The sequence below is a fragment of the Pyrgilauda ruficollis genome, unplaced genomic scaffold (assembly GCF_017590135.1).
Source record: "Pyrgilauda ruficollis isolate IOZ18807 unplaced genomic scaffold, ASM1759013v1 scaffold55, whole genome shotgun sequence".
Lineage (NCBI taxonomy): Eukaryota > Metazoa > Chordata > Aves > Passeriformes > Passeridae > Pyrgilauda > Pyrgilauda ruficollis.
The window spans coordinates 5,355,677-5,382,250 of record NW_024527155.1 but is presented as its reverse complement, the minus strand read 5'-3'; the positions used below and the strand labels follow the sequence as shown (position 1 = coordinate 5,382,250).

Below are 26,574 nucleotides of genomic sequence, written 5' to 3'. Positions count from 1 at the left end.
TTAAAACATTTGTTCCAGACTGCATGGAGATGCTATGCTGCAGAAAACCCAGACTCTTCTACATGGAAAATATACATTCGAAAACCTGCCAGGAATTATCATTTGCTCTCACCCAGTCCAAAACCAAAGAAATCGGTGATGGTATCAATAACTAATGTTTCATATTATAGTAATCTGAAAATTTTAAATCAGATCGAGTTTTTCTACTCTCTAGAGATTATTTGTTCTGCTTGTTTTACAGATTATTACTTGGTTTCGAATTTTGATTTACTTTTCAGTTTTGACAGTTTGAGTATACAAACATTATAAATTAGAAGCTGATTTGCTGAATTTCCCTAAGCTTGATTTTTTTAATGGATTTGGAAAAGAGTAATAATGACTTAACTCAGGCACATCAGCCAGTTACTTACCATTGTTGTTTGGAAAACTATAAGGAAAGGTAAAAAATAAAAAAAAAAATCACTTTAATCATATTTCCAGAGTAGTAACTTTTAATTGATTAAAACAAACAAACAAAACCCAGCAAAGCTTCTGTTTCTCTCAACTATTGATTTTGTGATTTTTCTAAGCTTTCATGGTAAAGACTTCTTGTGCCTGTATACAGTAATATTGTCATAGCAACAGATTCCATAAGTTCAGAATATTTTGTTTTAAAAACAGCAACAAAACCCCTTTGTCAGACTCTTTAGATTATGTAGTACACCATCCTCTGTATTGCAAGAGTATTGCACAGTAGTCTCAAGCTAGAAGGAGAGTATCTCATGCAAAAATCTTCTCTTGTATCTCCAAGGTTCATCTGAGTTCAGTAGCAATATATCCATTGGCTTTGTGCTGAAGGTGTGATTTATTGCATCCATAAAATGATAAAGATATTCTAGAACAGTTTGATTTATATAAGCAGCTGCATAACTAGCAGATTTTCTTTTTTAACTGCAGGCAAGGGATTTGGAAATGACAATGTGCAGAAATCTAGTGATTAGCCAGTTTTGGCAGGATGAGGGGGCAACATAATGAGAAACACAGTGTAGGACCATGAAAATGTAATTCAGGCATTCTTTTAATTGGTTATAGCTCATTGGGGACTGTGTTATTATTGAAGGCATCACTGAAGAGACAACTCCGTGTGACTTGCTTTGAGTAATTTAATTTATGTGGGTTTTTTTTAGGTTAAAAAGAAGAAATTTAAGTTAGACAAGGACAATGGGCCTTCTTCTCCAGACAGGATGTTGGCTATACCACACATCACTTATGACCACGTGGCTGAGGACAGGAAAACTGATTTCAGTTTTGAACCATTTGAAAATTCTGGTAAGAAGCTCCATTATAAAACTGAGATGAGTTCTGTGATTAAATTTGCATACAGGTTCTTTTTAGTATCTGTAGTAAAGAAGGCAAGAACAAGCTCTTTGTCACTCTAAAGTGAGAATACTTTGCTTTTTTGCCTTTGGTTGCTGGCTTGTTTGGGTGAGATTTAACCATTGCTTTAATGAGCATGCTCCACTGCAGACAAACGAAATAATTTCTCATTTCTGCCTGCTACAAGAGTTAGTTAGGCTCTTCCAGCAGGCAGACTCTTAGGCTGGTGCATACATTCCCCAATTCTGCAATTGATTGAAATTCCAGGGATTAGCTGTCAGCTTTTCCATGTGAAATTTACCCAGGATGTGTTACTATTGTGCTTGTACCTGAACCAGAAAGGATTGGTGTGCCTTGGCTGCACCAAACATAGTCTGCTACATGAAATCATCATGTGCTCATGCCATCTGCTCCATGAAGTAGGCTGTGAATCAAGTTTTGAAAGCAGAAGTACTTAAGATAAATGTGGATCCATCTGTATTAAATGTCACTGTGCAAAATGGCACAGTATGAGGAAAAAGAGGACAGGACATTGATAATCACCTTATGATTAATAGCTTATTTATATTTGCTTTTGCTGTACTGAACTTCCAAAATAACTCTGAATTTACAATGAGGCATTTTTACAAATGTACTTTTATTAGAAGTTTCTAATGTATTGCTCAAATTCTGGCAACAAGAGCATGGTTTAATTTTTAAGGTGTGTTTTATTGATTATAGATACCTTAAGTACTTATGTTTTTCCTCCTCAAAAATTTGACTGACATGAATAAATGTAATTGGCTTTAAAATAAGGTAGCAGTGTGGGCTGGCACTGGGCATATTTTAGTTCAAGCAGAAAGTCTTGCCTTCCTTGTACTTTTTTGGTGTGCTTGTGTTGTTCTGCATCATCCATGCTTTTCCACTCTTGGCCTCTGCTAAGGAATGGTTGCAAATTGCATCTGGTGGTAGAAATGACATAGCTGCTAAAAGGTGGATAAGTACTGAGTGTCTCAAAATTTGAGTACAGACACCTTTCTTCAAAACAATCAAATTACAGAGCCATGCTTAGAGTTGTTAAGTCCCACCTTTTACCACTAAATTTCTGAACTGATTAAGGACAATACAATTTGATGGCAGCCTACTACTGCTATTTCAAATGTCAGCTCTATAGCTTTCAGTGAAAGGATTTTCTCTAATTTCTTCTGACACTTATCTTTTTTCTTTTTTATCTGTGTTCTCCTCTATAAACTGTTACAAGTATACAGGACAAACAGGAATGTTAAAATTGCTTGGTAAGTTGAGGAAAATAATTCTATTTATGGCATGCCAGCTTATGACAGTGTAATGTTTGCAGTGCTTTTCACGTGTGTCTAGTGTAATAGAATTTCTAAGAAATCTTTTGCAGCCAAGGAGATCTAGACAGACAGAAAATACGCATTCTCACACTTGTAATCACAACTGCACCCAGTCTCATTACAAAGAGAAAAGTGAGCACTCATTTGTATAATTTAGATGACCTCTAATAGTTTTTTTTTACTTGAGAAAAATTGCTCATGTGTATGCAACCAATAGAAAAATATAATTTTCTGATAAATAAAATATAATTCATCCAGTAGTTATCTAAGCATATGATGCGAATTAATTTCTAAATAACTGAATTAGGATGGGAGAAAACTTTCAGATTTGACCCCCCAGTGTTGTGCATTCTGAAGCACATGCATCTGTTCCTGTAAAAATATGCTGCAGATACTTGTGAACAGATGGGGACCCATAAATTAAATAATTTATTTTACTGTTTGTCTGGGTTCTGTGATCACTTAAGCAGCCATGTAGTCTTGTGATGTTTCTAATGTGCTTGCTTAGGCACTTTCTTAACAATTGAATACTCCCCAAAGACAGTAGGATTAGAGCTAGATCTGCACAAAAGACCTCTGTGATTTAGTGAGAGTGCTATGAGCCACCTGTAAGTTTTCTGCTCTGAATCCACTGCAGACAGCAGAGGCTTCCTTACAGTGACTGAGCGTAAGGATGCTCAGGCTTGCATTGAATTGACTGAAATGGCAAAGGTCAGTTTCACCCCTGAACCCACACGGTGCACAGGTACAATTAAGGTGTTAAAACAGCAAAACCAAACTGAATCTCCTTGACTCCCCCAATCAATCTTTGATTTTCCCAGTTTCCACCATTCCATGATCTGCCTCTCTGTTGGGGATAGACGTGGTAGAACAAGATCAGGAGGGCAGTGAGAGCCACCAAACAAATCACCTGTTTGATGTGAACAAGAAATTCTTTCATCTTGGGGAAATACCAGAGGAGCTTCACCAGCCATCATAGGTTCAGTTTCTGTGTCCCAGCCAGGCAACCAGAGCTCAGTGGGCCCGAGAGGCTGTCTAACACTGTTCTCACAGCAGCTCAGAGAGGAGTGAGTGTTATTTTACTCACTGTGAAAGAGATTACCCACACAGAAAACTGGAGCTGCCAAGTGAAAAGTTTAGAAGCAAGAAACTAGAAAGTACAAGGATAAAGGATCCTCATTCAGCTTTAATTTTGTCTTCAGAAGGGCTCTAGTAACATATCCATATGCTGCTTTCTCACATTCAGTAAATTTTCGGGCTGCCCACTTATATTTCAGTCTTCCCACTCCTGGATCCCTATCTGGCTTCCTTGCCAATATCTTTGTGCAACCAGAGATTTCCAGCTTTTCTCCCTCCTTTTGCTCTCCTGGCATCATCAGGACAGCAAAAACCAAAGGATCCATGGCCCATCCTGGCTACTGCAAAAATTAACCCTTTCCTGGCTGGAACCAGGACATGTGTGTAGCACTGAGAGGACACATGCAAAATGAGGGGTTTTTTCCTGATTTTTTTTTTTTTTTTGCCAATGCATTTATTTTAAGAGTTTTTCTCATTGCACAAAAGTAAGGCACCATTCCTGAGAAGTATCAGTGTGTCCAAGTGTGTGAATTCACAGGCAGTTCTTAATGAAATAGTTATTAATAGCGTAATGCTATTCAAAAGAACTAAACATGATGTAAAGATCATGTTTTGCTGAGACTCTTTCTCATCACTGGCTCCTCTTGCTTGCCTGAAACATTCCCCCAAGAAATTTAGCTTGAGGCAGGCACTTTGTTTACATGGTTGAAGTGGGCAGCTTCAAAAACTTTGTATGGGATGTGTTTGGAAGCTTCAAGTGTGGATGTCCAAGCTGCCCCATCCATGTGGCAGCATTGAAATTTGGCCAAGAGAGAGCTGTTCTGTGAACAGTGTGAACCAGAGTGAGAGGGGACTGACCTGTGGGAGCCTGGACACTTAGGAAAGGGAAAGACTTGAGAAAAACTGAAGTCTGGAGGAAAGGGGCAAACAGAGACTGGCCTGTAGGGAGGAATATCTTGCAGCAGTTGACACTGCCGTGAAAAATGGGCTTGGAAAAGCCATGATGCCTCCACAGTGGCAACTGAACATTCTGCCAGTGTGTAATGCACTCTTGTACAGTTTCATACACTGTTTGCTACAGTATTTTTAATTTTGTGTCAGGTGGAACATACTAAATTTAGGTATGTCTGCATCTCCTCAGCTGTCTGTCTGGAGCGTCTATTTTTTTTCTTTTGGTTTTGTTTTTTTGTTTGTTTGTTTGTTTTTTTTTTTCTTTTCTCTTCGCCTGTCTCTGTTTCATGTGCATCTTCACTCTGACTCAGATTGTCAGCGCTCCTGGCCATCCTTTTCCACAGACCAGCAGTCTTCCAGCGCTCCTTCCTCTCCAGGTAATGCTCATAATATTTCATTGTTCCATCATGTTTCATCACCTTTGTTAATTACTAAATCTTTGCAATGCTCTGTCTGGAGCTGTCTGCTGTGGCACAAAAAATTATAGAGCTGGTTTCTAAAAAGAGATGTTTCAGTAGAATTTTGAGTCTGGAGGTTGTTCAGGTTGTAAATTGCAAATGTTTAAGTTCACCCATTATTATCCATTGAAAACTAGTGTCTAAAGCTTCGGGTTTTTTTCTTTTCTCTTTAGCCATCATATTTAGAAACTGTCTTTTAAAAGTATTTTTTTAACAATGCTTTCTAAGAAAGACTTGTGCAAAGTCTGATAGATGTAAAAAAATTAGCTCCCAGGTGTTCTTCATGAGCCCTGTTTCAAAGCATTTTGAGGCAGAGGAGCTCTCAGTTAGGCCATGCTCTGTTCTTAGTTATGATCTCAGAAACTTTGAGAGGAGAGAGAAGGAGATACTATGTTTGCCTCCTTCTGATCAGCTCCTGCTCGCTATGTGCTCACACAAGAATTCTTTCAAATAGGCTGAGGCCCAGTCTTGACTTCTGTGTTGGAATTAGAAATGCAGGGAATTTTCAGAACTTCGGGCCTGTAAGTCAAAGATTAGGCTTAAATGCAGGATTTGATTTGAGATATTGGAAAAGGCTTCCAGACTTAGGTACTAGAAGCGAGAATGTGAATTAATAGTTAAAAGCAGAAACATGTTAAGAAGAAGAAGGTTTAGAGTTTTGGAGTTTAGAATACAGAAAAAATAAAAATAGTTACAAAAGTAAACACAGAGTTTAGAATGCAGTGCTGTAGGTTTATGTATCATAACATGATTAACTAAAAAAACTTACACTGTAATGTAAGTCCATAAGACTTAACGTTACATAAGACTTAATCCTTAAGACCAAATACTTAAGGATTAGGTCAAAAACATAAATATCCTTATTAGCAGTGTTTTATTAGTCAATAAATCCTTTAAAAGTCTTATAACTAGGAATCTTATAAGCTTCTGAACCATACAGTAAAGATGTGAGCCAAACTCACCCTTCCTACCTATGCAAAAAATAAGAGAAATAAACCACATTATCTAAAAACTCAGACATCCCATCTCTAACTCATTCAGAATTCTTTCAAAAATCCCCATACTTCTGGTTCTTTTTTCATTGTGCCTGTCCTTCTTTCCCTTCCCACGAAACTGAACAGCAGTAGCTGTGACTGACCCAGGAATTGCTGTTCCTGCAGATCCCCTTGTGTGTGGAGTGTGCTGTGTCTCTCATGAGCAGTCTTGTGAGTGCTCAGCAAACCCTTTACATGGCTTTAGGTTCAGCAGGTTTTATCACTTTCCATCAGGAAAACAAAAACATTAGTGAGTCCCTATTTGCTAGAAACTGGGAAAATTTCATTTATGTCTTGTAGAAATGAAAACAGTGAAAACTAATTTGTTGAAAGCCTGAAGAACTCTGTTTGAAAGACATTTCACTGCACATCTCTATCTGGAATTATTTTGCTGGTTTCACAGCCATGTTTTTGAGTGATGGCTACAGCAAAGTGATTAAATAGCATGATACTATAATATTAGTATGATACTATAATATTAGTATGATACTAAAAGCAAAAGTAGAAGTTAATGCTTCCTAAAACTTGCTACAAAATTTTAATTTTTAAGTGCTACAAGTGGCTCTTCCTTGTAATAAATGTATCTCCTAGCAGTTTTCATATTTATTTATTTATTTTAAACTGTGATTTCAGAGGTCATCCTTTCCTACTACCAACTTCTGGAGTATAGAGACTTTCCATTTGTAGTTTGGACAGCCATGTGCTTAAAGATGAAATAATACTTTCTCTTCTGTTTTTTTAAAATTCAGATCCATTTCTGCCATATGAAAATACCCAATTACCTGAGTAAAATGGTCGCATTAAAAGAAAATACTTGTTTTCTGATATTCCAGTTTCTATTCTCAGGAAATATCAGCTACATATAAGTTATCTATTTCTGTTGTATTCCTTTAGATTTTGTGGGGCTTTTTGACAGGGCATTATTTACTGCTATGTTATAAAATATTTTATTGAATACAGTAGTGGTTTCATCAATTACTACATTACAATTATTTTGTTGAGTATTCCAGCCAGTTAGACTGACAAAGGTTTCTGTGGACTTGTCACAATTACCTATGATTTATATGGAATGTTACCAAGTTTTAGTTTCTGTAAAGTTATTTACAGTCATGTAAACCACACCAGTAGTTTTATTTATATGCAAATGTTCTGGCTTCTCTGACAAATGTTAGGGCCATGTTGGAAAAAGCACTTGGTGTTCTTACTATCTGACAGAATTTCAGAGCCTGAGTTTAAAAATGAAAGCTGTAACATCCTCCCTGATTTCTTGGATCTGTGAAAATGCTGATCTGCAAGCAACTCTGCCAGTAAAACTTTCAATATCTGAAGTTTTGTAAATTAACCTTCCCAATAAGAACCTTGGCTGGGATGAGCTGGAGATCTTGCCACCTGTCCTGATTCTGAACCCAAAGTTGAGTTGCCTCATGCCTTAGTGTGAGAGGGAATCAGCAAATTGTCTCTTAATAATGCACAAAGCCCTCCATCATACAGATACTGAACATTCTAGTGTATCAGGAGTATGAATAAAAATAAAAAAGGAATAAAATATTAGTTTTAATCTTCACCAGAAGTTCAAATACTTTGGGCAGAGGAAGAGTTAAAATTTTGCTTTTTGTGAACTCTGCGGTACGTGCAATTTTGGTAGCAACTTTTGTTTTCAGTATTCTTTTAAAATTTACAGTATTTCAGGGGTCCAGGTGAGCTGCAGACAAATGCTATTGCTTGAAGTGTTCTCTGCACATTTTTTCCACAGTAAAAAAGAGCCCGGCGTTTCTAGATGTGAGCACAGGACCCTTCATCAGGACCAGCAGCTTTGCTGATGAGCTTGACCTGGAGGGTGAGACCCTGCTGACCCCAATAACTCACATCTCACAGTAAGTCCAGCCTGTTGAACTGTGCATTGGTTGACTTAGACAAAAGAAGGCACTTCTCACTTCAGGTGGGAGGAGCTGATAGGGCTCAAATATCTCAGATGTTTGCGTCAAACCCTTTTCACCTTGACGTTGGTGTATCCTGTTCTGAGTGCCAGTAAATCTTCATGCTGACCTAAAGACAAGTTCACTTGGCTGTGACACAAGGATTTAGTTTTTAGCTAATGTCTCTGGGCAGCTGGAGGCTGATAGCCTCAAGATTTTTACGCGGAGACAATGCGTGGGAGTACTTGCCTGGTGAAGGTTATGTTACTCCCTCCACCATTTTCCAGTGGAATAGCTGTAAAGTGAAAATTTTAAATGCTACTTATATGAAATACAAGTCTCTCCATTTCAGCAGCACTTTCTCTAATGGTTAAATTATGTTCTACATTGGAAGAAAAGCTCTGTGTGATCATTATTATTGCTATGTTGTATATGAAAATTAAAAGATCTGAAATAGGCCTGTGGGTGAGGTGTGTGTGTGTGGAGAGGTTGGTATTTTCTCTTCTGGAAGATGATTTTCCACTTGTCTTTTGTGCTAAAATGGTATTTCAGATTCTCAGATTATTCTAAAAAACAAAGAGAGTTGCAGCAGATTTTTCTTTAAATGCTTTTAAAACTAAATCTTCTGACATTGTATAATTCAAAATCCTGAAAAATGTTAATTGTCTGCCATAGTAGATGTGTGGCAGTATATCCTCCAGCAGAGGCATGAAACAATTTTTCCCCTCTAGAAATCTGAGGATTTCTGCAGTGAAACCACAGATGAAAATTCTTGGCATACTTGTATTTCTGAGGTACAAAACATGCAGAAATGCCTGCTGCCAACTTCCAGGCCTCCTTCCTATACACTATAATTAGCAGAAAAGCACAAGAATACTTTTTAGAGCCATTTTGGAAGGGCGTTTATTAAAGAAAAAGAAAATGTTTGGGTGGAGTCTTCCCTGTCCCCAAGCAAAGGTATTTGCATTTTCATCTGATTCACTCAAGTGTGCATCTGTCTGTAGGCAGGGGATTTAGGAGACTTGTATTCTGGAAGATTTCTTGGTAGTACAAGCAGGAGGAGGAAGTAATAAATTTCCTCAAGCCTTAGACAAGAACAATGGAGCGACAAAACCAGATCTAGATGTTTTCTCTGTGTTGTTTTTTAAAAGTTTATTTTGCCTCAACATTGTAGACTTTTTTTCTTTTTTTTCTTTTTTTTCTTTTTTTTCTTTTTTTTCTTTTTTTTCTTTTTTTTCTTTTTTTTCTTTTTTTTCTTTTTTTTCTTTTTTTTCTTTTTTTTCTTTTTTTTCTTTTTTTTCTTTTTTTTCTTTTTTTTTTTTTTTTTTTTTTTTTTCTTTTTTTTCTTTTTTTCTTTTTTTTTTTCTTTTTTTTCTTTTTTTTTTTTTTTTTTTTTTTTTTCTTTTTTTTTTTCCTTTTTTTTTCTTTTTTTTTTTAATAAATTGTGTGCTAGGAGTTTCCATTATGCTTTCTGAGTCTGGGAATTATTTAGCTGTTTCTTACATTTCACAAGGCACTCTATCATATTTAAGTCCAGTTTGTGTAGTAACTGAAATTTTTTTTCTGTTAACTACTTGTGGGAGACCTTGGACTATAGATAATGTGTTTCAGATGAAGAACTTCACCAAATGAACATTTTTGACTTTCAGTAACTTACATAGTTTTCTTTTACTCCCTTAATTTTTGGTTGTAGCCTTTGTTGAAATTTCCCTGGATTGCTCTAAGGCACGAATGATGGGACGGTACAAAATGTGTCCCCCACACATTTGAATTGAGTTTCTGCTAGGGTGGAAGAAGATAGGATTCATTGATTCTTTTAAGACTTTTGGTTTAGATTCAAAACTGAATGAATTGCATGAAATGTAAAGCTGGATGAAATATTTATTTAAATGTGTCTCTTTGAAATATGTGTGGCCAAATGTAAATCCTGAGAACTACTTTTCCTTTTGCTTGGAAGTGCATTTACTTTGTGTGCAGTTAATTAAAAGGCCCTAAACAGTATCAGATCAGCACCAGATATGAGAGTTAGTCAAAAAGTTAGTGAAAATCCTGTGTTTTTCAATGCAAACCCGAGTACTCAACAAAGTTTAGCACCAGCTATAGTATAGACAGGTCAAATTAAGTGTGAATATGTCTAGTTTGAGATCTTAAAAGAGGTACATACTCTATCAGAGAAACAGAAACACATTTTCAGAATTGCAAGCATGATGTTAAACGCTTGACCTGAGGATGCATGGATTTAGGATTCATGGAACTATTTCCTGGCCAATTACATATTTCTTGCAACATGTGCATTAACTTATCCGTTAATCACAGAAAGGTGACTCCAGAATAAACATTAATTTTTGAAAGCCATGAATACATGAGTAAATTCTGCATAGTTAATTTGTGACATGCAACTAGAAAGTGACTTTTAGTCAACAGTATGATAAATATTTCCTTTGACAAGTAGCACAGATACATCAGAAGAGTGGGGGGCACCTGCTGTAGTACTGAAAAGCAAACACTTGCCATCCTTGTGGTTTAAAACCCAATGAGGCTGAGTTATTTTGCTTTACTAGTCCTGGAAAGTAAATGCCAACTTTCAACCTTTGTGATAAGGCTTCCCTTTAAACTGAATTTCAGAGCCCTGCTTGTTTATGCAAAAATCGTTCTCTTTTGGTAAATGTAGATGCATTTTCTCACTGAGTTTAATAGAATTGGTTCTGTGTCCAATAATAAAAATGCAGGTGTGGGGGATTTTTTTGGCAGGACATATGTCTAACTCTATTTTAAACCTGTTTTGAAATAACTGTTGTATTTAATGTAGCCCTACTTCTGTGGAATTGCTAGTGAGAAATCTTTCATTAAGAAAGATTACTCTATCAGTTAACCACTATCAGCACCCCTTTGAGGAAACAAAAATAATAATTATAGGACATTGAGGCCTGATGTTCAAAGAGGACAACCTATAAAATGAACCATAACAGTTTAAATAAATGCAGTACACAGTATGCTGTGATAGAACTTGGCCCTTCAGTTTAATGCTTGCTGTGGTCTGTTGTGTTGTAAAAGCGAAATAGAAAATAGGACTGCAGCAATACCACCCCTCTCCCCTGGACTTCTCACTGGTTTATTTCTCCCAGTGTGTTCCCAGATTGTCTCCTGCTCTGTTTTCACTGTGTTGGCTCTTCTGTTTTATTTGCATTTTAAAGCAGTGGGAAATTGATGCTACTTGTAGCTGAGCCTCAGTTACCAATAGTGTGGATCCAGCTGTCTGCATGTATTTCTGGGTGTAAGCATTAGCTAACATGGCATATTTGTGATCCTGTTATTGTCTGTATCAAAATAACAATAATTCTTGATGTTTTAATGACTCTTCCCCAGATGTTTCATGTACCTCATAACTAGGGTGATGAAAATGCATTTAATTAGTTAAGCACTGGGCTTGTCTACTTACATATAGAATTATTTGTTTCCTGCAGAGGTATACTGATGTGATCTTAGATTTTATACAGTAGGCTTGCACTCAAAGGAAAGCTTTACATTAAAAATAAAAGCACTTCATTTTTGTTATTAAGTGTATTTCCATCCTGAAAGCCTTCTGTTACGACATTTTAAAAATAAACCCCTCCTTGTTAAACAGTGTAATAGATGCAATAATTAAGCAAACAGATTTAGGGCTTTTTAATAATTTCCAGACTAAGAGAACATGATAACAGATGGATGTTTCTGAATGTTTGAAATGGATGCTTTTGATCACTTTGAAATATTTGAGATAAAGTGTGCTGGTAAACACTAAGTGCAGTGTCCATGGTGCTGCAGTTACCACTGGCATTTGTTGGAAATAATGTTTTCTTTCTCTTTTCTTTTATATTTTTATGAAGTGTTCTATGTTTTAATTACCAATATATAGGTTTTTGGCAAGAGATGCAACCACACTGCCTCGTACAAACAGTGCTGTATTTGTCTTATAACTGTCTCTTTTCTTTTGGATTATCAGTGAGTGGAATCCCTATTTGCTTTGATTTGCTAGGTCATATTGTAAAAGATTCCTGCTTTTATCTTCTTCTGTACCAAAATGACCTTCTGAAGTCTGAGGAAATATTTCAGTTTCACTCTCAAATGGGCCAGATGGAAGAGCTGGCTTCTGCTGTCACAAGTATTCTCTTTGAAATGCTGTTAGCAGCATTTAAACCATGACTTCCATGGGATCCATTTTATCATTAATGACAGGGCGCATTAGAAGAAGAGCAGTGATAGCAGCTATGTAAGACCATCCTTGAGTTAAGACCAGAGCTTAATGTTCAGTCATCACTGGTTACTGTCACATGCCATTTTTCTCATCATTTGCTTGACTTGCAACAGGAAAGGCTTCAGTGCTTGATGGATGCTGGGCAGCATCCTTTTTCATTCAGCATGTTTCAGTGTGTCATCAAGCTCCCTTAGGAATTCTGCTTGCAATCTGCTGATTTAATAGTAAAAGGGGAGGACTGTTTCCCTCAATTATTCCCTTTTGTATGGAATGGCATTATTATTGTTGTGCAGAGACAAATGTGACATTAGCAGGGGCTGTTGCATCTGGATATATATATTCATCCGTCCTATGCCTCACCTGGCAGCCCTTTGAGCTGGTGCCTCTTCTGTGTTTGTATGATATGGAATAGGGGGGATCTCAGCACAGAAAACTGTTCCTATGGTCTGCATCTGATGTCCACGGCAGACTTGGCTAAAGTTGACTGACTGTGTCTTCTGTAATACAGGCAGTTATTTACAGTATTTATTTGTATATGTGGGTTAACCTGGGATGTGCTGAAGACTTGGGCACTTCTTCCTGGTGTATTATTTCACCCTCGACACTGCAGCAACTGAGCAGCTTCTGACAGTGCAATGAGTGGTGTGGTGAACATCTGTCCCTGTGGTTACTTACCTCTTTTATCTTCAGGGAGATTTGCTTGTGTACTGTGGTGGGTGGTTGCTTTTTTTCATAGATTAGACAGAGTGTGCAGTTTATGTCTATAGCTCTGAAGACCAGAAGGGATGATCAGATTCCCTTTGATCCTGTAAAAGGCTGTAGCACTCCATCAAGCTGCAGCATTACTGTGCTGTGTTTTTAATATGAGCATAATCACAGTAAAAGACTTGTATCGAAGAATTAACAAGATAAAAAAAATCAGGCAGGAACCTAGAGTTTGCAGTTCCACATCTCCTCTTTTTATTATGTTAACTTTCTATCTGTTGTTTATTGGAGTGGGGAGTGCTGTCATGCTGCTGCTGCTGTTTGCTAGAAGTCAGTACTGTACAAATACCTTCTGTGTTAGAGGTTGCAAACCTGTATGAAATAAGACTCTCATGGTCCTTTCTCTCTTACTGCAAATTGTCACTGATGCATTCAAGTGCAGTGCAAAATTACTGTTTGGCTATTTTATGTTACTGACATGGTATAAAAGTAATGTGTTGACTTTTTCTAGTGTACAAACTGTCTAGGCAGAAGCTAAGATAGCTTAGCTATTTCTTTTGTATTGCAGATGAATGTTGCATTCCTTGGTCTCCAGGTGCTGCTTTACATCTTGATTGATGTTGAGTAATTAAAGCAGACTCCAGCTGCTTAGTGATTCAGAAGTACAGGGCTCCTCTGCTGTAAAAACAACAAGCAACTCCCCACTTACTAACTTTTATAATTGTTTACTTTGGGCATCATGCAGAATGTTAAGTGCAAAACCTTTTTATTTTAATTTTTATTGAATGGGAGAGACAATAAAAATACTCAACTTTTATCTAGTATTAAAAAAGGTTAAATTTTTTATCGTTGTCTTGAGTTAATTCCAGAATTAAAATTCAAGATAGGAATCAAGCTTTTCTGTTATGAGGATAGAGAATGGCTTTACTTTTTGTTTAGATACATTGGATATACCTAAAGAAGCTAAAGACTTGATTAATTTATAATGTGTGCACTTTCATTGGGAGTTATTTTATCCGATAAAAAGGATCTGTTTAATTACATTTGCATTTTATTAATGATACAAAAATTAATAGTTTTTTACCAATGCAGTAACAAAGTTAGGAAGTTGTGAAATTTAGTACTTGTAAGTAGCATTTAGATTGGATTACTCCAAAATCTATGGGCAACATTATGCCCACAGATGCTGCATGGACATTGCTAAATCTGTGCAGCAAACATACTGGTTTCAACATCAGAGCTTTCCAGCAGGAAAACCTGGTATCAGTACGAGGTTGTAGGAATGCATGTCAAGGTCTGTATGTGGCAGCCAAGAGACATCATTGACCACTGAGATTTATTCCATATGCAGATACAAACTAGCAAGTGCATTTTTAGGAAAAAAAAAACTAGTCTAATATTGGTCAAAATATCAGTGTTTGTTGAAAAAAAAATTAAAATTCTTTAATGAAATGATGGCTGTGGGTGTGAGTGCAGTCACAGATATCTTTGTCTGTGCTTGGGGCAGGGTTGGAAACCAGCACTGCCTAACAAGGAAATAGTTCATCTGGTGTATTTTTGACCTAATCATCTAGTTCCAGGTTCAGCTATCAAGTCCAGGCATGGAACATTATGGTATTTAAAACCAATAGCACATGTGACCTTTGTGCTTTAATATTTGGATCGCTAATTTTGATAAGGTCTTTTTAGAGCATCTTTTGTCCTAAGGTACACTTGGTTGGAAAAATGGATATCAACAGCTGATTTAAATATTGCTGAATAATGCAGCAGAAGAGCAATGCTTTCTGTAAAGTGTTCATGCACAGCAAAACAATTCCAAGAGGTGTAAATGCATTACTTCACCTGGCATAATACTGTAATTGTCCAGGAAATTGCTTGATGTACCTTCTGTGGGTAAAGTGACCTGAAAATTGCTTGACTGTATTATCAATACATTTTTCTTATTAACTTCATTCTCAGTGTTTTACCAAGAAATTGCTGCAGGTTTTTTTCATAAGCAAATGCTGCTCCCAGTATGACCAGTACCCAGTTCAGACTAAATGTAGCATTTTCCTCTTGCTATATTTCTCTGGAAATTCAATTACAACATTGACACATTAAACACTTTCTTCTGCAGCTGCTCTTTCTGATCACTGTTGATGATCTTTTTCCAAAGTTAAAAACACAGCCAAGTGTGATTAACACCTGACTGGCATAGCAAAGCTTGCTGCAGTGGAAGGTTTTGGTTTAAACATTTGCCAAATCCATAGCAGAGCTGTAAATTGGGGAGCTCTTTGCATCATCCTGGATGCTGAATGTGGGAAGTGCAGCATGCATGGCCTTGGCACTTGCTCTGGATAGAATGCTCATAGGAGATCATGGAATTCTTGACTGAAATTGATTTTGTGTGACTGCAAGGACTGAGTATAGTTGTGATCTCACTCAGAGTCTTGAGGACTTTGTCATCCCCATGTGTAGAACTGTATGTTTTGTTTTACTTCTAGCAGGAAGTTCAGCTGGGAAAAGCTAAAGTATTTTCACTGTCTTGCAGACAAAATACCTTAAATATCTTGCACTAGTTGTCAGCTTGTTAGCAAACTAAAGCTAAGCTGACTTATTGCCTGTGGTTGTTTTGGTCTGTGCTTTTCTCAGGTTCCTGTATCCCTCTCTGTTCTGTGGTTACTGAGTGCTTTTTGGGATAAAAATAAATACAGAAGCTTGTTATTGTGAACTTGGCCGGTTACTCCTTTATGTCTGTCTTTCCCAAGGAAAACTGATGTGTTTGTGTTCATTTTTCCCTTTTTTCTTCCCACGTAAAATGCAGAGTATAATGTCAAAAGGGAAATGGATCAAAAAGTGGTAACTGCTGGTGATGGTGGTCTGTCCTCATGTCCTTTTGATCAGGGCCTGCCCAACAGCCAAGCCCCATCTCCTGTGCAGCCAAGCATCATTGGTACAGAAATGTGATTGTTTCTGAAAAGGGGACTTGTTAAATGGTGTGGCTCCCAGGGACTTGATCTTTCAGGAATTTTGGACCCTTAAAAATTACAGCCTTGAAAACAGAGGCAGAGAATGTTCAGCATGTCACAACGTCCTGCACAGAGCTGGTGAAGTGAGCAGAGCACAGGAGAAATGTAACATTCATTACATGAGTCTTGGTTAACAAGAGGTTGTGAGCATGCACTTTGTAGGTGCAGTGTTTTTTTGAGGGATGGCACTTCCAAGGAGGCCAATTCCATAATCCAGCCAGTGGATGATTGGAAAACACCAGATGATGCCAGAAATGTTTTGTGGTTGGTACAGAGCAAATATGAAGGGCAGTGAACAGAAAGCTGGATCTTGTAGTACTTGAAATTACTTATTTGTCTGTGTCTGACATTAAGTTCACTTCGTTGAAAACTTTAACATTCAGGCAGTGAAATGTACTTGAACTATCCTTGTGACTTGATTTTTTTTCCATGTAGTACAGTTTTTAATTGAAAAAGCAGTTGAGCCCTTATATCTATTTTTTTTCCTAATCAGTACCTATTTGGCAATGTCTGTAACTTGAGAACAGCTCATAGATACCAAAGTCATACCAGTGCTGCTAAAAATTTTGACACTAATATGTATGTAATTTGATTTTTTTAAATAAAAGCAAACAAAAAAATTGTGAACCAACAAATTCATTTTTAAAGGATATGATTTTATTATAGAAATGTCTAATATTTAAGAAATAGCTCATAATTTTTATTTTATTATAGAACCCCAAAATATCACAATATTCCTCACTACAGTGTAAAAGAAAAAGTATTTATTTTCTCTTTACACTCTATACTCTTAGCTGTTTTTAAAACTGGGCAACATTTAATGGTTCTTGTTATTACCCATCCCATAAAATAAATGGATAATGCAGCAGGAACAGGAGGTCAGGTGCCTAATTAAACAGATGTTACAAAGCTTTATCTGTGTTCTAACTGTCATAAATACACTAAAAAGTTGACATGCCACTCATTATTCTTGATTTTTAATTTCTTAGAACTTCAAAATTTTTAGATTTTGTGAGAAATGTCTTTGTTTGGAAGGGATGGTAAAGATTTGCACTGTGCTTTGTCCCAGAGGATTTGCAGTGTGGTTGGTGTATATGGAGCCTCTGCCAAGGACCGGAAGGTAGTAGACCAGAAATAGCTGTGTTTGAGTCCCAAATTGGCTGCTGGGATAATAAATAATGGGGGGATGCAACCATAGTATTTATTCTTCAGTGAACTTAGAAAGTGCTCTCAGTCCATCTGCTTTTTATTTTAGAAACCTAACCCAATTCTGCCTATGTAAAGATTTCAGATGCTAATTTTGAATTTTGTGGGGGGTTTGGGGTGGTTAGGTTTTTGGTTTGGATTTTTTTTTTTTTTTAGACCACCCACATTGGGGCACCTGCCAGGTTTTCTGGGGTACTTCCTTTACTCTGCAGGACTCTGAGGTTTTCTCTAAGTGTGTGTGCCGGGTCTCATCCATTCATCATTATTACATCTTAATGTAGGTTTCAGGTTTGCTAAATTATGTTAAATCACTTCCATACTGAAACACATGCATAATTTTAAATGACTACAAACAGCAGGATCAGATTATTAGAGCTCTTAATTGTTTCTGTCTTTTTGTCTGAAAGCTTGAAGGCTTTCAGACTTTTCCTGTGAGTTATGAGCTGAAAAATAATGTATACTGTAGACCTTGCAGTATTTCCACCAATAGCACATCTGAGACATGGTACAGCTAGGAACTCTCTTTCTGAGGGAAGCACAGTTTAAAGGTATGAACTTCTCACAAAAACAGTTCAATATAAATTATACCTAATGGAGGTGTAGTCTGTGTAGTTTGCAGATCCACTGAGAGAATAATGTATTATTGAAAATTATTTGAATGGCAGGAGTCTCTTGTTTGTTAATAACTTTTTTTATGCATACAAGATGTCCCTGTGTCAGAAAGACCTAGATAACAACAGCAAGCAAGCAAAAAAAAAAAAAAAAAAAAAAAAAGAGAGGAAGGGAGGAAAGGATAAAAACAAGCCAAGAGTCTGAAGTCTGAGAATATTCACATCTGAATTGCAAGTTTCGAGTCCAGTTCCTACCTGATTAGGCAAGGCATTTGTGTAGACTGCAGAACATATAAAACTTTCAGTAGAGAAAGGTGATTGATAGCTCTACAGAGTTACACTTTGATGGAGAAAACATTCCAAGTGCATGTGGCAGTAGTGACCGGTCTAGTACAGAGATTGAAAAAAGAGGAGGAGAGAGTCTGGGTAGTAGGAAAACAAAATGGGTCAGAAAGCTGTACCTTAGTTCCTGTGTTACCCTTGTCCCATCTGTGCTCCCTTTGGTCAGCTCACTGAAAGGCTGGAATGAATTGGACTGGGGAGGGTTGGAGAGGAAAGGGACAAATCTTCGGGATGCTGTAATGCTGTGGAGAAGCAGATGGGTTGTAGGAGAATGAGAGAAGAGGAAAGAGAGTAATTGAAGGATGTAAGCTTCGGTGAACAGGAATAGCCGTATCAGCAGTGACAGAAGGAGGAAATGAGCTGAGGACATGGGAGGAAAGTCAGCTGATCTTGGTGATACCACTGGATGTGTTTATGTTTGGAATGTGATGCCTTTAATTCTGTTGGCAAATTGGTGTGTTTCAGACTCAAATCATTACAGTTGGCTTGACTGCTTCATCATTTTCTGGTATTAAATTTGTTATGCTGCATTCTAGACACCTTGGTTCTCCTGTAGGAGCTATGTGGGTGTATATTCAGAAGTAGTAACTCCCAGGAAATTAACTTTGCCATTTCTTAGTTCCTAGGTTTCCATCCAAATAATTTGAAAAGTGAATGTTTCTTCTGTCTATGAGCCCACTTGGACTGTTGAGGTCCTTTGGGAATTTTCCCTTGCTAGTGAAGTTTGTTTCATATGTTGAACCCAGGCCTCTGCATTCAGAGCTGCCAGTGGGTCACACTGGGTGTCTGACCCAGCGAGCTCAGCTCACAGTCCTGCTGTTTGACTTCATTGAATTCATTTCGTAACTGAACTACAGGGCCACCAAGGTGGTTAGAGGGATAGAGCACCTCTCCTATCAGGTAAGACTGAAATAATTTGGATTATTTATCCTGGAAAAGAAAAGGCTTTGGAGTGACCTTATTGCAGCCTTCCAGTATCTGAAGAGAACCTACAGGAAAGATGGAGAGAGACTTTTTACAAGGATATATAGTGACAGGACACAGGGGAATGGCTTCAAACGGGAAGAGGACAGGTTTAGATTAGATATTAGGAAAGAATTCTTTTCTGTTAGGATGGTGAGACACTGGCACAGGTTGCCCAGTGAAGTTGTGGATGCCCCATCCCTGGGAGTGTTCAAGGCCAGGGTGGATGGGGATCTGAGCAACCCAGTTCAGTGAAAGGTGTCCCTGCCCATGGCAAGGGGTTTGGAACTAGATGACCTTTAAAATCCCTTCCACCCAGGTCATTCTGTGAACAAAGAGATTGCATGAAGAAAACAGCCTCTGAGATTGAAAAAGCTGTTTGCTTTAATTATTTTTTTCCTTATGTTGTTAATAAATGTGAAAGAGATATAAGATCCTCTCATTTGGGTGTTGTGCAGTGCTTTTTCCAAATTGCTTTCTATCATCCCTAGCTTACTGCTTTTACAGTTACAAGAACTGTATAGCTCTGGTTTCATACCTAAGAAGCTAGCTTAATTACTTGCTTTAGTGGGTTTTTTCATATTACGACATGTGAAATACTTCTAATGGAAGGGGATCTAGTTCGGCACAAGGGGGCAGTCATGTTATACATGAAATTTTCCCTACTCTGGAGTTGCTCAGCTATGGGTTAATAGGCAATTGGGTAACTAAATTAGCATTGCTGAGTGGCATGAGTGCAGTCTTTCATTTCAGCAGGTTTCACTGATGCTCCAAGTAGTGTTTGCTAGAACTTCAGCAAAGATTTATTTGTAATCCTTATTTTGAAGGGTAAAAAAAAAAAATCGGAGCATGTATGATAAATTGTTTCAGTCTTAAAGGTTAAAAATACAGATACATGTATGTATATGATAATGTAAGTGTTAGATGAGATGACTGCAGTGCTTTCCACACTTGTCACCTACAGACTCAAGTGTTAATATCACCTCAGTATTGTGAAGTAAGAGAAAATCTAAACATAATATATATTTTTAAAACTCCGGATATGAAGGATTTTAGTGGGAAAGTGTACTTGAGAAAGATTGAGCAGGAGACCTCTCCAAATTTGTTTTGGGCATGAGATAGGCCAGCGTTCAGAAAGACTTATTTCCATCCTTCTGAGGCCTGCTCCTTGCATTCCTAAAGACCATTGGGTGATGTTCAATACATTTACTGAAGATTCAGTACAATTACTGCCACCAGGACTTGTGGGGATGCATTAAAACTTCAAGTTGGCCAGATAGGTGATTGTATTTTTCCTCATTCATTCTGCTTTGTGTTTGAATGATCCAACTACTCCCAATAGGAATTTGAAACTGTTTGATTTGCCTTGCAGGTGAAGTTGCATGAGCACAGGGTTCCAGAACTATAGTTTTAAAGTAAGGTGATTTTATTCTTTATCTGTCACAGCACATCATTGAAAAAGTCTTGCAGCATAGGTCTTGAGCACAGCTTTGCACCCAATTTCAAACATAGGTCCATGGTGAGAATAGGTCTCAGAAGAGAATGCAGGGTGGAAAAGAAGTTAACAACTTAACATGTTATCTAACTCTTAGTTTGGAATCTGTTTCCTGTTAAGAGAGAGCACATATTTAAAAGCTGATAGACCTTAAGTATTCTGCTGCTGAACAAGGTTACCTATAGCATTCTGTCACCTTAGCATGTCAGAATATCCCTGGTTTCTGGAAACTATTAAAAGAAAAAGGAAGAACCCTTGAAAGATGAGGAAAAAAATGTTAAAATGGTGCTGGAACCACTGAGTCCTCAACTGGATATAAACAGGGTACATCAGAGGGGTGATAATCCTGAAGTTTGTTGCCATCTCCTAGCATGTCTCACTTGAGGTCATTATTGTAGAAAGTGGCTTTTTCCTTGAAAAATTATGATACTTCAGAAGTCTCATTTTTTTAATATTTCCTTATCGTGTCTGACAGCATTTTGCCATGTGCATTATTGTTGGCTGAATAATACTTTCATCAGATATGGCATACTTTGCTGTCATGAAAGAATAAAAAGATTCAGGTGGTTTGTCCTTCATGTGTTTTCCCTATTTTAACCTCCTTATCCAGGATGGATCAACAAGAAAAAATTGTGCAGATGTGCATACACTGCTGCATAGGATTATTTGATCCTGTTGTCTCCATGTCACTCATCCCCAGAACTTCTTGTCTGGCCTTACCTCAATTTCATAGGAGTTAAGTCTAAATGGTACTCCATTTCATTAACAAAGCAGTTGTATAGGGTAGGAGGAAGACAAAGCTCACAGGTGGTTCCTCCACTGAAGTGAAAGTCTTACAACCCACAAAGGGAGTTAACCAGGTTTTTAAAATTCTCCTGTGCATAAAACTGTTTCTTTCATTAGAGAGAGCTGGGAAGTTTAATGAAGAGAATCCCTACAAAAGTAAAGATAGAGGTATACTCCACATGAGCAATGAAATTGTGAGGGAGGTGGCTGTGCCAGGCTGTTTTCTCAGCCTTGTTTGCACTTCTTGTAGTAAGCCAGTATCTTTACAGCCACTGAATGACTGACACCAGGAGACAACCCCTGTCCTCCTGATAATTTTTCTGTTCTTCTTGACAGGTAGATTCAGATTGCTTTCATACGACAGTTTGATGGACGTTTCAGTTCAGGGAGTGAATATTTCACTCTCACTCACACCCAAACTAGTGAGATTACACTAACCTTGAACTAGGCATTTCCTCCTCCAGCATCTCTCTGTCTGCTTCCAATTTTGTGAAATTTTGTATATTCTACTCCAGGTTATAGAGGGGAAAACAGCTCTGTTTGGGACAGATGGGGAGAAAGGTACTGCAGCAATTCTTTGACAATGTAAGGCTTAGAGTATCAGTCAAAGTAATTAATTTTTCTGACAGCAGTCAGTATGTTTTACTTATCTCCATTAAGGGACAAAACAACTGAGCTGTACATGAGGCCTGAACAAATTTTTTTCTTGAAATTACATCTTACTACAATTTTGTAGGAATCCATCATTGACTCTTCTCTAATACTTGTTCCTCCTAGCTATTGCATCTGAACTCTGGTTTTGATGCATTCGGGAAAGGGAAAGTGCTTCTGCCTTATGGGCAGGGAAGTAAGCTGCAAAATGTGCTAATTAGTCTTGGTTTATTAAAAGTAGTTGATATGTTCTTTGGAGCCTTCCTATAAGGTTATTAAACTACATTTTCCATCAGATGGAAATAGTTAAAGGTTTTTTCGTCTTCTTGTCATGAGACTTGGCAAATCTGTGGATAAATCAGTGGCTGGATTCCTTTGTCCCTTTTGGCCCTTCTTTTCACCAGAAAGACAAGGTATGTAATTTCATAATGTCTTGTATTTTTTAAAATAATTTACATCTACTTTTTTCTCTTGTAAGTATTTGTTATAGGATAAAAGTTGTCAAAGGTTGAAGGATGAAATTCAAAGTGGTAGCATGTATATTTTCAGAAGTTCAGTTTTAACTTTGGGCAGAGGCTCATTTATAATCTCCATTGGACAATGCGTTTGTTCTCTTCGACAGTTGAATAAGGGGAAAAGACATCTTGAAAAATGTGTTCCTGTCCTCTTTTTCTGTGTGCTTTTCTCTACATCTGTGCTTAGCAGAATCCCTCAGGGTATCCTGGATTGTATTTACCAGGAAGAAAGAATACCTGATTAGACCTGATTATGGTGTCATCAATTAACTTATATGACTCAAAAGTGAAGCTTGCCAGTCATTTTAAAGCTCTGGATAATGAAGCTCAGGAAGTTTGTTCCTACGGCAAATTTCTTCAACCTTTGTTTAAAATAGTATAAAATAACTTCCTTTAATTGGGGAAATATACTGTTGGCAAAAGGCAAGGGCAAACTCTTTAAACATTAGAAAACATGAGTCCATCATCTCTGACAAGTTAGAACTGGTTTCTCTGCACATCCAATAGTAGACAAATGGCATCAGTGTAATAATTAAACCTTAATCCATGTAGTCATAAGCTATTATAAGTAATTGTGACTATTGCAGCTTGTGAGTTTGGCTTTTCTTATCTTCCTGAGTGGGCTTTTTTCCCCCTCCTTAAAGGAGGGGAAATGCCTCAGTGCTTTTGAAGGGCTGGTAGGACAGCTTGACAGTTATGTAAGCAGCTGTCTGCAGAAATTCATTAAATGTCTGATTGTGCATAGCCATGTCTGACCCTCGGTGTGCTCATGCTGAGCTTTCCCCCTGCCAGCTACCTTCTCATCTCTGCCTCATACTGTGGATATTCATTTACAGGGATGCAGACTTCACTGGTCCTCCTCACAGCAAAGTATGCCATGATCCCTTTAACATTTTGGGCAGGGGTTCACACCTTTCTGTGAAATTCAAAAGGAATTTGATGTCTAAATGGTGTGGCTTCACAGAAGAATGAATATAGTCCCATACACTTATTTACTTCTTGCTACTTTTCTGTTTGAGGCTCTTCCATTTTCTTAGGTGATGTTCTAAGAGATCTAGAAAGTGGGGCTTTTTAATGTCCAACTTTACCTGATGCTGTGTTTGAAAGTACTGGTGTTGACCTGGCAATTACAGCATAAAGGACAGCTTCAGGTTTTTAGTATTGCAAGTGGTGTTAAACCACTCATATATTTGGAACTGGTAACTTCACATCTTGTGCTTCTATTCTATGTTATATTTCTTTGTCCATTTCCTGTATTCAGATTTTTCATGTTTCAGCATCATTGTTCCATTTAGTTTTCTTCTTTAAATGAAATTTCATCAAGACTTCTAAAACAGATCTCACAGCTCATGTGTTTTTTAACTCTACCTGTGTGATGATGCCGTTTATAGCCAAAAGGGTCTTAAGAACAATGTGGGATTCCTTCTGTCTTCTGTTAAGACTTTTAAGTTTGTTTTCATGGTTTGTTTTGGTTTTCTACTTAAAAAAAAAATCCCCAAGCTTAATTTTAGCTGAGAGGCTACAGGACTAAATCATGCAAAGACTGAAGCCACTAGACTTAACAGGGTTTGTCAGTAACCTAAAGATATGCTACAACTGAAAGGTTTTGGCAAACATTTTCTGAGAGAAGGTATGGTGGAGCCAAAAGAGTTTTTCTAAGGTTTCAGAGAGCTGCCTGGTTGTGCTTTCTGCTTCTTCTGCCCTTGTAGCTGCATTGATAATTCTGTTTATTGCTTCAACTGAATATTCTCATGCATTTTATTGGACAGTAATTCTGGTCTTGACCATCCCATGCTTCCCACAAAACAGCAGACACTGTCAGCTGAGTAGGCAATTAAGCCAAAGGAAGAATACACCACTTTTGGGAGTAGCTGTCTTCTGCACATGTAGCCCCCAATTTAGGTAATTGGTTAAGCATGCACTTCGAGTGCTTTCTGAGTGTTAATAGCTTCAGTGGAGGTAACGTTTTGTTTAACATACAGCATGTGCCTGCATGTGTTGCTGAATCAGATCCAGCTGAATCCCTGTAAATGATCAGGGATTAGAACTGAGATTCTCCAATTCTCTTGTTTGGACTATGTCTGCCAGCTATGAGCCAGGTTGAGTAATCATAGCATTGCCAGCCTCGAAAAGGTCATAAATTTCGAGTTAGGCCCTGCTGAATCACAAGACTTTAAGGAAGTATCAGAATCTCTTTTTAACCATTTGTTTTCCTAGTCCTTTGGCTACACATAGTTTTAAGCCCTTCTGCAAAGCTAGAAGTACACTTAAAATTTTGAAGGTGTTCCCATAAATCCTTGAAGCTTCAATCCTTCAAGTTTTTTCTTGAATCCTTTCTCTTGATCTGTACGTAGTCTTTCTCTCTCACACACACACAGCCCATGTCTTTGTTTACTTCAGTCACTCAGAGAGAGGACACCAGATCAGTTGATGGCTTTGGAGAGGGAGGAGATTTCTGGTATCCTGGAGTGTTCTCATCTGTGCAGGAAACCTTTATTATTTTGCCAGTTAAAACAACTTTTACTATAATACTGTGTCTGCTTTGGCTGGTACATATTTAGAATTCTAAATTTATAATGCTTTGGAGCTTATCTTGTAAGAAATAAGTCAAGCATCAATAGTGGTATCAACAGTCATTTTATTGCCTGGGAAATTCAGGAAAAAGGCTTCCATTTCTGCAGTGGTGTAGCAGGAAGTATGCAGCAGAAGTCAAGGGAAAAACCATCAGCTTGGCCCTTTGAGCTGGGGTAAACTGGAGGGCATCTGAGCCCAGGGTCAGTCAGACCCCTCAGCCTGGTCTGTGTCCAGTGAGGATGCTTTACCCTGACATCGTGGAAGGCTGTTGGGTGTGTGTATGGATAAATGTGTGTGTATGTTAATTTACAAACTCATTAATTCAAGTGAGCACTTGCCTTTTTCTACACCATTTATTCCTCTCTGCTTTTAAGCTGATTTGTGCTCCTTAATTGCTCTTGTACTTTTGGCAGCTGAGGTGCCTTTTGTGCAGGGCAACCTGATTCTGTTTTCTATCTAATCTATGACTTGGTTTGCATCTTGTTGATATTATGAAGAAGTTTTCTGCAGTGACCTATGATGACCTCCTCCTCCCAGCATTTTATGGCTTTGAAATTTTCTGCCAATATCTATTTTATTTAATCTGGCAAAAGAGTGTGTGATAGGTTTGTCCTTCCTTTCTACTTGGCTGCAACAGGAGATGTATATTTTGTACTGCTGTCATAACTTGTGGTTTATTTATTGAGAACTTCAACTTAAAACCTCTGTGCCTTGCGTGCATGGTTACAAACACGCTCACTTACTTCTCACCAGAAAGTATAAAATGCATTTCTGAAAGCCAGCCCAGAAGTGTTTGTGGACTCAGCCCAAAGGTAGGCAGCGGGCAGCTCATTTCCCGCCCAAACCCCAAGGTTTGCTCTGCATTCCAGTGCTGTGCCGTGTGTTTGTCGTCGGAGCGCAGACACATGTTCAGTCTAGCAGCTCCTCTTTCAGCCAATGTTTGAGCAGCGGTTAAAAGAAGATGCACTCATGTGGAAAATCCTGGCAGCAGGCACCCTGGATTGTGTTACAGCAGCTGTCCTCAATGGGAAGGCATTGATGTTTACAGTGTGTGTTTTTCCATGGAATTTTGTTTGTCTGCCGTATATATACAACACAGGCTATTCTTCTCTGTGATGTGTTTTTCAGGGCTTTATACACAGTGGTAATATTTATATATTAAAGGAGAATGCAGATGTAAGGCAGACATGACCTTGGAAATATTCACAATTAAAATGTCTGATATGTAGTAACTTAGATTAATCAGCATCTTTGAAACAGACAGCAAAAGGGGGCAGTAAAAAGCCTTACTGATCTGAAACATGCAATCTTTAGCATAATATTGAAAAATCTTGGTAAAGATAGTAAAAGTTTTT

The 26,574-nt window shown here is 37.8% G+C and overlaps 1 protein-coding gene across 5 annotated transcripts in view; it reads left to right on the top strand.

The window, feature by feature from the left end:
• The window catches only part of KCNQ1 (potassium voltage-gated channel subfamily Q member 1), a 335,815-nt gene that overhangs the window by 94,168 nt on the left and 215,073 nt on the right, over positions 1-26,574 (top strand). For 3 of the 5 annotated variants that reach the window (XR_005956269.1, XR_005956268.1, XM_041481066.1), the window contains exons 9-13: positions 19-141; positions 1,167-1,308; positions 2,604-2,630; positions 5,033-5,098; positions 7,967-8,087. Coding sequence is in view for 3 of the 5 variants with exons in the window: in XM_041481066.1 (XP_041337000.1) it covers positions 19-141; positions 1,167-1,308; positions 2,604-2,630; positions 5,033-5,098; positions 7,967-8,087 (479 nt within the window). In the remaining 2 variants the exon portion in view is untranslated. The remainder of the gene's footprint in view (positions 1-18; positions 142-1,166; positions 1,309-2,603; positions 2,631-5,032; positions 5,099-7,966; positions 8,088-26,574) is intronic. The other 2 variants (XM_041481067.1, XM_041481068.1) reach the window with 2 other exon arrangements.